Raw genomic sequence first — 15,645 nt, 5'->3', positions numbered from 1 at the left:
CAATTGTTGGTAGATGTGTTCATTGCCATTTTATTGTTCATATTTTTTATCTTTTTTTTCTCCTAACATAAGACCCTTTAACATTTTATATAATACTGGTTTGGTGGTGATGAACTCCTTTAGCTTTTTCTTGTTTGGGAAGCTCCTGACATGTCCATTGATTCTAAATGATTCTTACTGTGCTGAGAAATCTTGGTTGTAGGTCCTTGCTTTTCATCATTTTGAATATTTCTTGCCAATCCTTCTTACCTGCAAAGTTTCTGTTCAGAAATCAGCTGACAGTCTTATGGGCGCTCCCTTGATGGTAACTAACAGCTTTTCTCTTGCTATTCCTAAGATTCTCTCTTTGTTTTTAAGCTTTGGTATTTTAATTGTGTCTTGGTGTGGGCCTCTTTGGCTTCATCTTGTTTGAGACTGTACTTCCTGGACTCATATGTCTATTTCCTTCACTAGGTTAAGGAAGTTTTCTGTCATTTTTAAAAATAGGTTTTCAATTTCTTGCTGTCTCTTCTCTTCTTCCAGCACCCCCATGATGCAAACGTTGGTATGCTTTAAGTTGTCCCGGAGGCTGCTTACACTATCCTCCTTTTTTTGGATTCTTTTTCTTTTTGCTGTTATGATTGGGTGTTTCTGTTTCCTTATATTCCAAATTATTGATTTGATTCTCAGCTTCATCTACTCTACTGTTGATTCCCTGTAAATTATTGTTCATTTTAGTTAGTGTATCCTTCATATCTATCTGGTCATTTTTTATGTTGTTGAGGTTTTCACTGAGTTCATTGAGCATCCTTATAACCATTGTTTTGAATCCTGTGTCTAGTAGATTGCTTGTCTTCGTTTTGTTAGTTCTTTTTCTGGAGTTCTTTTCTGTGCTTTCATTTGGGACGTGTTTCTTTGTCTTCTTATTTAGGCAGCCTCCCTGCATCTGTTTCTATGTATTGGGTAGAGCTGCTACATCTCCCAGGTTGGTAGAGTGGCCTAATGTAGGTGTTCTGTAGGGTCCAGTGTCATAGCCTGCCTGATCACCCACACTGGGCACTAGAAGTGTGCCCACCATGTGAGCTGTGTATACCCTCCTCTTGTAATTGAGCCTTGATTGCGGTTGGCCAGTCAATAGGAGGGATTTACCTCCAGGCTGATTGCTAGCTACAAGGACTGGCTGTGACACTGACCACGGACCTCTGACCACTGTGGAAGATCAGCTGTGTAGGGGTCCACTCCACAAAGTAGGACTTACTTCAGCAGGGCTCTGATAGTCACTGAGTCCACCCCGTGAGTGTGTGCTTGTGGAGGTGGTTGGGTGGTGGTGCTTCAATGTGGTCTGAAATTATCCACTGGATGTGCTGGCTCTGGGACCTCCTGGGAGGTGCAGGCCAAGGTCAGCCACTGCTTGTGTTCTGCCCGGGGCCACCTGGCATGGACTACAAAGTGATCTGCAGATGGCTGCTGCTTGTGCTTGGTTTGGAGGTGCCCAGGTGAGGCCAGCCTGTGAACCAACGCTGCTGCTAGTGCCTGGCCTGGGACCACTTAGCAAGAGGCACAGGGCTCACTGAGGCCAGATGCTGCTTATTTGAGAGATTTTAGGGGAATCTAAAGCATGAGCCCAAAGAGGCTGTTCAAATGGAAAAGCCACTGGAAATAGCTTACGTGGGCCCAAAAGTTGGGTGGGGTGCAACCTCAAGGAATGACCTGCTGTTTCCCAGGTTAATGGAGTTTCAGATATGGTGCCTGCCTGTAGGCTCTGAAAAGGAACAGTGGCTTCTGCCAGCACTTCTGTCTGGGTGAAAGCTAACCCCCAGTTTGCCCTGATGCTACACAGTTCATTTCCACCCCATATATCTCTCGTGTCTTTTAAGCTGCTTGCCCCATACTGGAGCTCAGAGGGAGTGAGTCTGAGTTAGTCTGTGTAGGGGCATTTTAAGAGAAACTGGCTGGGACTCCAGAAGTTTTCCATCTCCCTCTGCCTCAATAACCATTGTTTTCTTTTTAAAAGATATTACTTATTTATTTTTAGAAAGATGTGAAGGGAGGGAGAAAGGCAGAGAAACATTGATGTGTGGTTGCCTCTCACACTCCCCCAACTGGGGACCTGGCCCACAACCCAGGCATGTGCCCTGACTGGGAATCAAACTGGTGACCCTTTGGTTTGCAGGCTGGTACTCAGTCCACTGAGCCACACCGGCCAGGGCAGGGCAATCCCCATTTATTTTTACAGCCAGAAGTTATGGGGACCTCTCTACCTAGCACTGGAACCCTGGGCTGAGGGGCCTGGTGTCAGCTGAGACCCTTGTTTTTCAGGGGGACCTCCACAGCTGAGATATCCCTCTCAATTTTTAGCTGCTACATATGGGTGTGGGACCAGCCCATTTCACATCTCCTCCCATCCTACAAGTCTTGATGTAGCTCCTTCTTTAATTACCTAATGTAGGACATCTGTTCAGCTTGATTTCAGATAGTTCTGAATGGTGGTTTTTCTTAGTTCAATTGCATTTTTGATGTGTTTATGGGAGAAAGAAAGTACCATGTTTAACTACATTGCCATCTTGACCGAAAGTCCCAATTATAGTATATGTTTAACTATGCTTATATTTTGAGATATTCAGTGCTCTTAAACGTACCAGTATACTATAATATAAAAGCTGTTTGATACAACCCTTTTTATTTTGTTATTTTATTTTTTTGAATTGATGAGCTTAGATATAAATTGATAAAACCACATTACAAAATTTGGAAGATAGGAAGAAAATTATGTACCTAAATCTCACTAGCCTGATACAGCCACTTTCACCATTTTATTATATTTCTTTCCAGTCTTTTCATATACTTCTGATTTCCATAGCTGTAACTTTGATGTATAAATAATATTGTATTTTGCATATTAATTTAGTATTTTGTAATAATCAGTACCTAACGTATTATTGTCCAAAGGTGTAATGGCCACTATAATGAGAAGATTTCATCAGACTGAAAGATGAAGCAGGCAGTTTTATAGACTATCACAGAACTTATTACCGGGCCATTTACCTACGGAAAGATTGGGCCGTTGTGGACAGATGGTTCAGCAGTTTTGCACAAATTATTCTCTGCTACCATACCACTGTTACAGTACCTTTTTAATAGTATAACTTGGGTACTAATGTTTGACAAACTAAAGAAATAAAGAATGCAGTAGCTCTAGGGGCCATAACTCCTGGGATTCTTATGATAGGTGATTGCTTATAATCAATACTATTACCAGTTGGATATATATCTCAGTTTTCATGCCATTATGCTCTTGCTATCAAAAATATTTATGGCTACATTTTAAGGAACACAGATAATTATCTGCTAGAAGGCTTTGATATGCTTGCTAAACATAGTGAAGTTTGTTAAAGATCACAGCATGAAAACTTAAAAATGAAATGAAATTTGGGGCACAGATGGAGTTGGTTTTTTTCACATCTACATCTATAAAATTGTCTAAGAAATGCTTATTGAATGGATAAGTTTTATATAATATTTTTTTCACTTTTTTTGTAACTATAAATTTTACTATCCGTGTAATAGTACATGAAGTAGGTACCACATAGTTTATTTAACCATTTCTCTATAATTGGACATTTTGTAGTTTTTTAAAAAGTTTTTCTAAATTAATAGTGCTGCAGTTAACATTTTCATGATTAGAACCCTGCTCCTGTATTCATTTATATTGATAGTTATTTGTGTGGCCTGGAATCATAGAAGTAGATACACTGAATTTGGAGATATGAAAATTTTCATGGTTCTGGATACATATTGCTTTTCATAAGGATTATATCAATTTATAGTGTTATTAATGAAAAATGAGAGTGATTTCATCTTATGAGTTTTGCTGACTTGTATCTGTGACTTTTTTTTATTGTGGATTTTTTATTTTCCAGATTCTTGTCTTTTACTTTTTACGATGTCTTCTGGCTTTTGTGAGCTGTACCTGTGAACTTTACTTTTACAAGTGAGTATAAAAGCTTTGCTTCTAAAAGTGCTATGGGGAAACCAAGTATAGCATAGGTTATTTTTCTGATAGTGTTTAAAAATAGAAAACCCTTGCCTTCTAGCTCCTAATATTATACCTAAAATGCAGTTTCTTGTTTGAAACTAACTGTTGGAGGTGAATACTTCTAATTATCACTTTTTTCCCGAGGTTTCTAAATACTGTATCTTCATATTATTAACTTTAATTCTGTTAATACATATCTAACTAATCTTCTATTTGATAGGATTTAGTAGAACCTTATTTTGGGTTCTAAGATATAGAATCATGATTTACATCTTCCCCTCAAACTTAACTGATAGGAATTTATTCTCATTGTAGGACTCAACTGCTCTTATTTGCACCCAATAAATGTATTTCACCAAGTTCCTATTGGTTGATTGAATATTAGTGGAAGAATTAAACACTTTATGTTCCACTAATGAAAATAGCTACCTTTTTTTTTTTTTTTTACATGAAACCTAACAAACATCTTATTTTGATAATACTATTAAAAGTATTTGGATTTAATAATCATTATTAAAAATCTTCCCACTGCAAAGCAGTTAAAAATGTCAGATAACTAAAGATGTTTGGCCTTGACTTGGGGTGGAATATAGGAAAAAAAAGAAAGCCAATTTTGCCTCTGAGGATTATGACCATAAGTTGGTCTTCATATTGGTTCGCAACTGAATTCAAATCACCCAGATGGTTCCCTAACGCCCAAGTCGAGAATCTGTTTTAAATTGTTCTGGGCTGGTAGTGGCCACAGGCCACTGATAAAAATAAATGTAAAATATTTTTTATTTATTCATTTTTTAAATTATATTTTATCAATTATGCTATTAAAATTGTCCCAATTTTTTCCCTTTAACCCCCCTTCACCTGATACCTCCCCATTCCCTCAGACTATCCCCATACTATTGTTGGTCTCCATGGGTCATGCATATAAATTCTTCAGCTACTCAATTTCGTATACTGTACTTTACATCCTCATGGTTATTCTGTAACTACCTATTAGTACTTCTTAATCCCCTTACCTCTTCACCCATTCCCAACCTCCCATCTGACAACCATCAAAAAGTTTTCTGTATCCATGATTCTGTCTCTGTTCATCTTGTTTGCTTAGTTTGTTGTTTAGATTCAATTATTGACAGATATGTATTTATTGCCACTTTATTGTTCATAGTTTTGATCTTTTTCTTAGATAAGTTCTTTTAACATTTCATATAATAATGGTTTGGTGATGATGAACTTCTTTAGTTTTTTCTTGTCTGGGAAGCTCTTTATCTGCCCTTTAATTCTAAATAATATATTTGCTGGGTAGAGCAATCTTGACTGTAGTTCCCTGCTTTTCATGACTTTGAATATTTCTTGCCAATCCCTTTTAGCCTGTGAAGTTTCTTTTGAGAGATCAGCTGACAATTTTATGGGAACTTCCTTGTTAGTTAACTGCTTTTCTCTTGCTGCTTTTAAGATTCTCTCTTTCTCTTTAATCTTTGGCATTTTAGTTATGATGTGTTGTGGAGTGGTCCTCTTTGCATTCACCTTGTTTGGGATTCTCTGGGTTTCCTGGACTTGCATGTCTACTTCCTTCATCAAATTAGGGAAGTTTTCTTTTACTGTTTTTTTCAAATAGATTTCAAGTTTCTTGCTCTTTCTATTTCCCTCTGGCACCCCTATGATGTGAATGTTGGACCTCTTAAAGTTGTCCCAGAGGCTGCTTACACTATCTTCATTTTTCTGGATTCTTTTTTCTTCTTGTTGTTCTGATTGGTTGTTTTTTTGGTTCCTTATGTTCCAAACTGTTGCCTTGATTCTCGGCTTCATTCACTCTACTGTTGTTTCCCTGTAAATTGTTTATTATTTCAATTAGTATATATCCTTCATTTCTTACTGGATCTTTTTTATGTTGTTGAGGTTCTTACTAAGTTCTTTGAGCATCCTTATAACCAGTGTTTTGAACTCTGCATGATAGATTGCTTATGTCCCTTTTGTTTAGATCTTTTTCTGGAGTTTTGATCTGTTCTTTCATCTGGGCCATGTTTCTTTGTCTCCTCATTTTGGCAGCCTTTCTGTATTTGTTTCTGTGTATTAGGTAGAGCTGCTATGAATCCCTGCCTTGGTAGCATGGCCTAATATAATAGGTATCCTAAAGGGTCCAGTGGCACAGCCTCTCCTATCACTCAAGCTGGGTACACGAAGTGCACCCTTTGTGTGTAGGGCTGAATACACCCTGCTTTTGTAGTTGAGCCTTGATTGCTGTTGACAGGTCAATGGGACAGATTTACTCAGGCCCAGTCAGTGGCTTTGTCCACTGACCACCAACCTCTGTTCTTCATGGAGGATCAGCTATGCAGGGCCAGAGAGGTGGTGCTCTGACATGGTCTGTAGCTGTCCACTTGGTGTGCAGGCCCTTGGGTTTCCTGGGTGGTGCAGGCCAAGGTCAGCCCCAACCTGTATTCTTCCCAGGGCCACTGTGTCTGAACTATTAAGCAATCTGAGATGGCTGCTACTTGTGCTGAACTTGGAGGTTCCCAGGCAAAGCCAAACTGTGAATCTAGGCTGGCTACTGCTAGTGCTGGGCCTGGGGCCACTTAGCAAGTGGTATAGGGGCTCACTGAGAGTGGCTGTTGCTCATTTGAGAGGATTTAGGAAGTTGTGAAGCATGAGCCTAGACCAGCCATTCATATGGAAAGTTACTGTTAACATCTTAAATAGGCCCATAAGTTGGGTAGGAAGGAGTTTCAAGGGGTCTCCAAGGAGGGGCAATCAGTGCTAGCTAGGTTAATGGAATCTCAGATATGGTACCCACCTCCCGGCTCTGTGGCTCTGTCGGGGAAGAGTTCAAAAAAGAGACAATGGCCTCTGCCCACCTTTTTGCCTGGGAGAAAGCTGTCCCCTAGCTCTCACCTGGGTACAGACACTTCAGTGCCTCCCTGTATGCCACTGTTCCCTTTCAAGCTGCTACCCTATTGCTGGAGCTCAGAGGGAGTGAGTCCGAGTAAGTCCATGTGTGGGTTTTTTAAGAGGAATTGCTTGGGACTCCAGAAGTTTCTTTCACCAACTCAATCCCTGCTGGTTTTGCAGCTAGAAGTTATGGGAACTTATCTTCTTGGCACTGGAGCCCTGGGCTGAGAGGCCTGATGTGGGGCTGGGAATCCTTGCTCCTGTGATGTCCCTCTCAAATTTTTATTCACCATACATGGTTGTGGGACCAGCCTGTTCCACATCTCTGCCCTTCCTTCCAGTCTGGATCAATGTGGATTCTTAAATTCTGTATTATCAGACTTCTATTCAAGTTAATATCTGACGTTTCTGAGTGATGGTTGTTCTATAATTTAGTTGTGATTTTGATGTGGTTGTGCAAGGAGGTGAGCTGTGTTTACCTATGCCACCATTTGGACCAGAAGTCCTTCTAAAATTAGAGAAGAGAATTCTTAACCCAGCTGTCAAAGAATTAGCACAGGTTAAGTTTTAGTAAGCAAGAAATTATAATAAAAGTAAATCACAGAGCACAAAAGGGAATAAGACATTATGACTGAGAGCCAGCAGACATAACAAAAGAAAGCTGATATATAAAACTTCATTTATTAGACTAAAATAAGTATATTTAATACTTTAAAAAAAATAAAAGAGGGAATTGAAAACACGAATCAGCAACAAGAGACTAATTAATCAATAGAGTGAAAAGGAACTTACAAAATGGGAAAAATATTATAATTGTAAACCATATATCTGTTAAGAGGTTCATTTCTAAAATATATAAGGAGCTCCTACAACTCAATAGCAAAAACACTAATAATCTGATTATAAAATGGATTAAGGACTTGAGTAGACATTTCTCTAAAGAAGACATACAAATGGCCAATAGATACATGGAAAGTCAATCAGTGTCACTAAGCATCAGGGAACTACAAGTCAAAAACACAGTGAGATCACTTCATATCTGTTACAATGACTATTGTCAAAAACAAAACAAACAAAGACAACAAATGTTAGAGAGGATGTAGAGAAATTGGAAACTGCACACCATTGGTGGGAATGCAAAGTGGTGCTGCCACTAGGGAAAACAGTATGAGGTTTCTCAAAAAATTAAAAATACAACTACCAGCAATTCCACTTCTGAGTATTTATTTATCTAAAATAATTGAAGTCAGAATCTCAAAGCGATATCCACACTCTCACATTCATTGCAGCACTGTTTACTATAGCCTAGATTGGAAACATCCTAAATGTTCATTGATAGATGAATGGGAAAAAATATATTATGTATATACATTGACATATTATTCAGTCTTAAAAGGAAGGAAATCCTGCAATATGCAATAACATGGATAAACTTTGAGGATGTTATGCTAAGTGAAATAATGAGTCACAGAAGGACAAATACTGCATGGTTTCTAAAACAGTCATATTCATGGAAGCAAGAGAATAGAATTGTGGTTGCTATGTTTTAGGGGAGGGGGAAATGGGAAGTTGGTAATAAATAGATATACAATTTTATTGATGCTATGTGAATTAGTTCTAGAGATCTGCTGTACAACATTATGCCTATAGATAACAATAATACTGTATTTTACACTTAAAACATCAGTTAAGAGGGTAGATCTCCTATTAAGTGTTCTTACCACAATAAAATAAAAAAAGATTTAAAAAGAACTGAGACTACAAAAATAACCAGGCAGATTTGAAAAATAACCAAACAGAACTTCTAGAAATGAAGATATAATAATTGGTATTTAAAATTCAGTGGATAGTTTTAAAGACACGATTAGACACTGCTAACAAGTAAACTAGATAATTGATCTGAAGGAATTACTAAGAATTCAGTACAGAGTGACAGCAAAAGGAAATATAAAAGAGGTTAAGAATAAAAGAGGTTGAGTGTTCATTGACACACTAATTACAATAACCAAGATTGGAAACAACCTATATGCCCACTGACATTGTGTATGGTAAAGATCTGATATATATCTAATCAGGTTCTGGGAGATGATAGAATAGAGGCAATATTCAGGGAAGTAATATCTAATAATTTTCCATAATTGATGAAAAAATGCTAATCCACAGATTCAGGAAGCCTAACATATCCTGATATGGATAATTACAAAGGAATTAATGAAACTGTAGAAGATAAAGAACAAAGAAGAAGATCTTAAAAGTTGACAGAGAACTTAATAGATTACCTACAAAGGAATGTTAGATAGTTAGACTGACAGAAGACTTCTCAAAAGCCAAAGAGAAAAAAAGTAGTATCTTCAAAGTGCTGAGAGAAGATCACTCTCATCCTAAAATTGCATACTCAGCTAAACGATCTTTTAAGACCAATAGCTAAATAAAGATCTGATATATATCTAATCAGGTTCTGGGAGATGATAGAATAGAGAGAGGCAATATTCAGAAAAGTAATAGCTAATAATTTTCCATAATTGATGAAAAATGCTAATCCACAGATTCAGGAAGCCTAACATATCCTGATATGGATAATTAAAAAGGAATTAATGAAACTGTGTAGAAGATAAAGAAGCCAAGCAAAAACCAGAATTTACCATTAGCAGAGCTTCACTAAAAGAACTTCAAAAGGATATTCTTAGGCAGAAGCAAAATTATTTCAAAAAGAAAGCTTCGAGATGCAATAAGGAAAACTGAGCAAGAAAATAATTAATATATGGGTATGTCTGAACAAATTTTGACTGAATGAAGCAATAATGATTTTAAAAACCTACAAAAAAATTAAAAGGAAGTGTATAATTGCTTAAGTTTGAGAATCACCGACTTAAATAACCATTTATTAACACTTTGGTTTATCTTTTTCTGATAACTACCATTTATTGAGCAACTGTGCCAGGCACTTTTCTGAGCACTTTACTGTGCATTGTCCTCACAGAAACCTTGCAAAGTAGGTAATTGTTATCTTCTTTTTACAGATGAGGAATCTGACAGAGTGATTATGTAACTAGACAAGGGTGTCACTGCTAGTAAGTGACAGAGCCCAAATTTGAACCTGTGCCCATTTGAGTCTGAGGCCTATTTTTCCCCCACAACATCATGCTCTTTTTCTATTGTCATAAGACATACCCTAGCACAGAAGGTATACATTCCCTCACAGGGAGAGAGCTTCTCTCCTGCTTAAGGTGTAAGAACATTTGGGTTTCCTTTGCACATGAAAATTGCTAACAAACCTGTCAAGACTGTTTGATATTTGACTTGACATCTTCATTGTGCTCTGTTGAAACAGGCATGTTTTTGTCTTTTGATTTGAAATTTTCATCCCAAGATTTGCTGTGCTGATAGTCTTGGCCTTTCTTCTAGGGCTGTGTGCAAGAAGTTTGGGTTGCATGTGAGTCGAATGATGTTAGCCTTCTTGGTTCTCAGCACTGGCATGTTCTGCTCATCTTCAGGTAAGTAAAAGGGCATATGAGGGCATCACAGGTTCACTGTTATTTCAGTTGTGTCGAAAGAAAGAACTTGTCCAGATATAGGTTAATTTGTATAACATGTCAATAATTTGCAGACCATTGTTATCTACACGATCTTGAATGATCTTTACAACATTGAGATAAATATTTTCTCATTTTTGCTGGAACTTAGAATGATGAGTTCACTTACTCAAAGTCAAGCAGTTTATAAGTGGTAGCGGTGTTGTTTTTATTGGGTTGTTTTCTATTACGTTATTGTATATTTTATCACTATAAGGCTAAAAAACAGAGGCACCCCCTGCCTTTCTTGTAGTTAGGGGAAGGAAAATCATTTTCTTATTTTTCTCAAGAAGGTTCTTCTGCCTGAAAACCCTGTTCTTAATGGTTTTCCTTTCTGCCTAATATTTGCAGTGTATTCTATAAAGGTATAAATCTTCTGTTGGGGTATTTTTTACACTAAGCTTTAGAAATTGAGAATAAAAACTTTAGAATGGTGGCTTTTAAACTATGCTGCCAGTGAACATTTGTTTTTTATGAGTTGAGCCAAGGTAGCCTGCTGCCAATTCTCTGGAAAATTTAAGTGACTATATATAATTATCTCAATTTTAATTTCTGCTTGTGTATACCAGAATCTGGTATACACACTAAATATGCACCAAAAATAGTGTCCAGCTCAAAACTATATATTTTTCCTTTACTGACTATCAAAATCCACGTTGTTTTTCAGAAACCTCTGGGTTCCACACCAGAGTAACTGAGAGTTAACAAGACTCTCCACAGGTCCTAAACGAGACTGTGGTCTGCCCTCTGAGCTGGCAGAGACCTGAGATTCCTTTGCCCTCCTTGTGTCTGCATTGGCAGCTGGAATCTGCAGATGGTATGGTGTTGATGCCATTTAGCATTTATCTGTCAAGGTTGTACCCCATGTGCTTTTTTAGTTACTTTGCTACTCCTAAAATTGATTTCTATGCGAAGAAGATACCTGGGAGTGTCTTTAGTTTTGTAATCTCAGTTCAGCACAGCTCAGTTCAAGGCATCCTTTGATACAGAACCTCTGAACTCTGCTGAGTTTCTTAAATCACATTGCCTGTTCATTGTGGTTTTTGTTGGAGTTGGTACTGAGTTTTCTTCCCTAGTGCTAGGTGAAGTAGACCTCATACAGCATGGAGATGCAGATCCGCATTTTTGTGTGGAGTTGGTGGAAACACTTTGATCAAAGGTCACTGTTGCAGAGAACCTGAAAATAGTCAGTCCTCTGCTGTATACAACAGTAAAATAATGCAGATGGAAATAATTAGGGGGATATCTGAAGGCCAAACGTATGTATAGCAGGGCTGCCAATCAACATTTGGCCTTTGAGAATGCTTCCTAGAATTCCTGTGGTGCACAGGTTGGTACCTGGACAGCCTCCAAAGACTCAGAAGATAAGCTTCTTCAGAAATAGATTGTCAGTAGTGGCTCTAAGTTTCTTGAAGCACATTTCCTGCCTGGAAATATAACCTAAGGTTATACCTGGGGAACCTAAAATTTTGTAAGTTTTAGATTTGGGGTACAGGCCAGGAGAGGAATGGCATGGTTGGTATTATGTAATTGGGTGATGTGTTGGTACCTAAAAAACAAGAGTGAGGAAATAAGAAAATCATCGCATTTAATTTTTTAAAGGTGTATCACTTTACTGCTCATTTCTAATATAGCATTGCTCAAGATATGTTCCTGGTTTTTGACATTTTGCAATGTAGGTACATTTTTAATAATTGGTACTTATTAATCTCAAACTCCTGTCCCTAAACCTCTTTTTCTGTTTTTTAATTTCTTTACTCTTGCAGCATTTCTTCCTAGTAGTTTCTGTATGTATACTACATTGATAGCCATGACTGGCTGGTATATGGACAAGATTTCCATTGCTGTGCTTGGAGTTGCAGCTGGGGCTATCGTAGGCTGGCCATTCAGCGTGGCTCTTGGGTAAGAAACTAATACAATTCGTCTTCCTTGTATCACTGGGCATATATTTAATCTTAATGTTAAGTTATCTCTATACTCTCTGCATAGGACCTAAAGTTAGAGGAGTTATTTGGACCTATAATGACAGGGAAATGGAATAATATTTCTCTAAACTTATAACAACTTTTCAAGAGAAATCAATTATTAGCGCTTTATAAATGAGAAGGTAGAGTTCGAGAGGTGGCTTAATTTTTCTTTAAGATTATGTTTGCTTTTGGATCCAGGCAATTCTGACTGTAGCTGGATTTTTTTCCACACTGCTGTGCATTTCTTCCTGTGCTGTGCATTTCCCCAGTAGCTAGGGCTTGAAATCTGAGTTCCTTTCAGTCCTTCTTGCCCCCAGAATTGGTTTTCCTAAGTTCCATAGTATATCTCATCTCTTTTGTACTGTTTGTTCTTACCACTTCTATTTGTGCTGCCTTAATTTATTGCCTGTATCACAGGTAATTTAGAAAAATGTTTTAGCTTGATATTAAGGTTATTATAGTAGCAGTATATCCTTGTTATTAAAAAAAAGTACCAGATTGTTTGAAGTTAAAAGAACTCTTAATTTTAGACTTTGTAAGGCCGCATATGGTCTCTGTTGCATAGTCTTCTGTGTGTGTGCATGTGTCAGGTCCTTTAACTAAAAAGTTTGCCAACCTCTTTTACAGTGTCCAAACTCTAACATGACTTACAAAGCCCTTATCTTTCCTCCTTTTTACCTCTTCAGCCCCTTTTAACTTCCTCCATTCCTTTTACTCTCTACTCCATCTACATTGAACTTCTGGGAGTTCCCCAAATACCTCTGGATTGTACATTTTGATTGGTCTGCCTTTAGCTGAGATAAGTGATTTCAGGATCACAATCAGTTAGCAATAGACCATCATTTATTGAATTTTTTATGCTAGCTAGGCATGACTAATACTGTGAAAAATAAACAGTATGATTCCTGTTCTTTTGGAGCTTGCATTTTATTAGGAAAAACAGCATTGAAAAAGTAATTAAAAGTGTGATAACTTGTGTATTATGTGCCATTGAGTCAGCTTGAACTCCTGGCGACCCTATGAATGAATGACATCTACAATGTCCTGTTCTCAACAGCCCTGCTCAGCTCTTACGTAATTCATGCCTATGGCTTCTTTATTGTAGAATCAATCCATTTTCTATTTGGTCTTCCTTTTTTCTTGCTGCCTTCTATTTTTCCCAGCATTATTGTCTTTTCCAAAGAATCCTGCCTTATCAGAGGAGAGATACAGTATATAGAAATGTAACTAGTTGGGGGGAAAAAAATAAAACACAAATGTTAATGCAAAATATAAGTAAAAGAATGTGTAAATTCAAATTATAAAACGATATTCTGTGACAGCACATGCTATATCAGTGATAGAGATGATTAGTGCCATATAAATTCAGAGATGGGTTAAATTGGTTCTGCAGACTTTATGGAAGAGGTGGGAATAGGATCTGTAGTTGACATTTGAGTAGATTCCGTGTCAGTATGTTTGTGTAGGGAGAGAATTCTTTGTGGTTGGAGCATGGGTAAAGGCTGAGACTAGCACCCTACATTTGGAAGTCATAGATAAGAAGGTGATTGTTCATGCAACAAGAGTGGAAGCACCTACTGAGAAAAAGAGAGTAGAGAAAGAAAAGTAGATGCTTATTTTGGGGAGCTATGACTATAATAGAGTACTACCATGAGGTAGGGGAAAAAAGGAATCCTACAAAAGGAGCACTAGGGAAGAGTCCAGGTAAGAACAGGAGTTAGAGAGTCTGAAGAGGAAGGAATAGATGTTTTGTGTCAGGTACAACAGAGACAAAGGGAGATGAGACTTGGTGTGGCTCAGTTGGTTGGAGTGTCTCATAGACCTTAGATCAATTAAATTAAATTTAATTTTTTTAAAAATTAAATTTATTGGGGTAACATTGGTTAATAGGATTACATAGGTTTCAAGTGTACATTTCTATGATACAAGACCTGTATATTGCATTGTGCACCCACCACCCAAAATCAAACCATCTTCTGTTATCATATATTAGGCCCCCTTCACCTCCTATCTCCTCCACCCCTTTCCCCCTGGTAACCACCACACTGCTGTCTGTGTCTAAGAATTTCAGTTTTATATCCCCCATATATCCTAAGAATTATATGGTTCCTAGGTTTTTCTGACTGATTTCACTTAGCATAATATTTTCAAGGTCCATCCATGTTATCACAAATGGCAGTATTTTGACTTTTCTTATGGCCAAGTAGTGTTCCATTGTATATATCTACCACGTCTTCTTTATCTAATCCTCTAGCGAAGCGTACTTTGGTGTTCTCCATGTCTTGGCCTCTGTGAAGAATGCTGCAATGAACATAGAGGTGCATGTATCTTTGTAAATACATGTTTTCGAGTTTTGTAGGGTAGGCACCCAGGAGAGGGATTGCTGGGTCATATGGTAACTCTTATTCTTAATTTTTTGAGTAACCTCATACTGTTTTCTTTTTCTTTTTTCCTGATTCAGTTGCTTTTACATTTTTTTAATAGTTGCATTCACAAAGACTTGTACATTCACAATTGTGGACAGTTTCAGGGCCTGCTGTATGCCAGCAGAGGGGCTCAGGGCTTCCTCAGTACAAACTCACAGAGCACAAATTCTGAATCACACAAGTATGAAGACCCAGTTCTAATAATACATGCAAATGAAAGGTCCAGTTTTACAGTGAGCTCTGTGTATGTGAATCACACAAAATCTTGGTGGCCTGAATCTGTCCTTTCATTTGGTAAATGGTCAAATAGCACATCTCAGGCACCGTGCACAGTCTTGGGGACCAATGAAGATCAAACCTGGAAGACCTATACCCATGCGGCCCTTGAAGCAGAGACAGAGAGAGAAATAAATCTGTGTGCAATGGGGAAAAACAGAGCCATGTGGTGATGACTAACAATGTCTGCTGAAAGGGTCAATTTTTAAAAATTTTAATACTTATTGTATTTTTTTCATTACCATTTAGTCCCTTTATATCCCCTTTCCTCCAACAATCACCACACTGTTTCCCATGTCCATGAGTCCTTTTTCCTTTTTTCTCAATTCCTCCACCTCATAACCCCGCTCCCGCAACTAGCTGTCATCTGCTCTCCATCTAAGAGTCTGTTTCACTTGTTAGTTCAGTTTCTTCATTAGATTCCACATATGAGTGAAATCATATGGTATTTTTCTTTCTCTGACTGTCTTATTTCACTTAGCATAATGTTCTCCAGGTCCATTCAT

At 37.7% G+C, this 15,645-nt stretch overlaps 1 protein-coding gene across 2 annotated transcripts in view; it reads left to right on the top strand.

Moving 5' to 3' along the window:
- Positions 1–15,645, top strand: part of ALG9 (ALG9 alpha-1,2-mannosyltransferase) — a 119,450-nt gene that overhangs the window by 16,327 nt on the left and 87,478 nt on the right. For both annotated transcript variants that reach the window (XM_090265913.1, XM_090265915.1), the window contains exons 4-6: positions 3,900–3,970; positions 10,304–10,392; positions 12,237–12,372. In XM_090265913.1, coding sequence (XP_090122039.1) covers positions 3,900–3,970; positions 10,304–10,392; positions 12,237–12,372 — 296 coding nt within the window. The remainder of the gene's footprint in view (positions 1–3,899; positions 3,971–10,303; positions 10,393–12,236; positions 12,373–15,645) is intronic.

This window comes from Furipterus horrens, unplaced genomic scaffold, assembly GCF_987537825.1.
Source record: "Furipterus horrens unplaced genomic scaffold, mFurHor1.1.pri manual_scaffold_2, whole genome shotgun sequence".
Lineage (NCBI taxonomy): Eukaryota > Metazoa > Chordata > Mammalia > Chiroptera > Furipteridae > Furipterus > Furipterus horrens.
The sequence above is the reverse complement of the archived record's forward strand: the minus strand, read 5'-3'. Positions and strand labels throughout refer to the sequence as shown.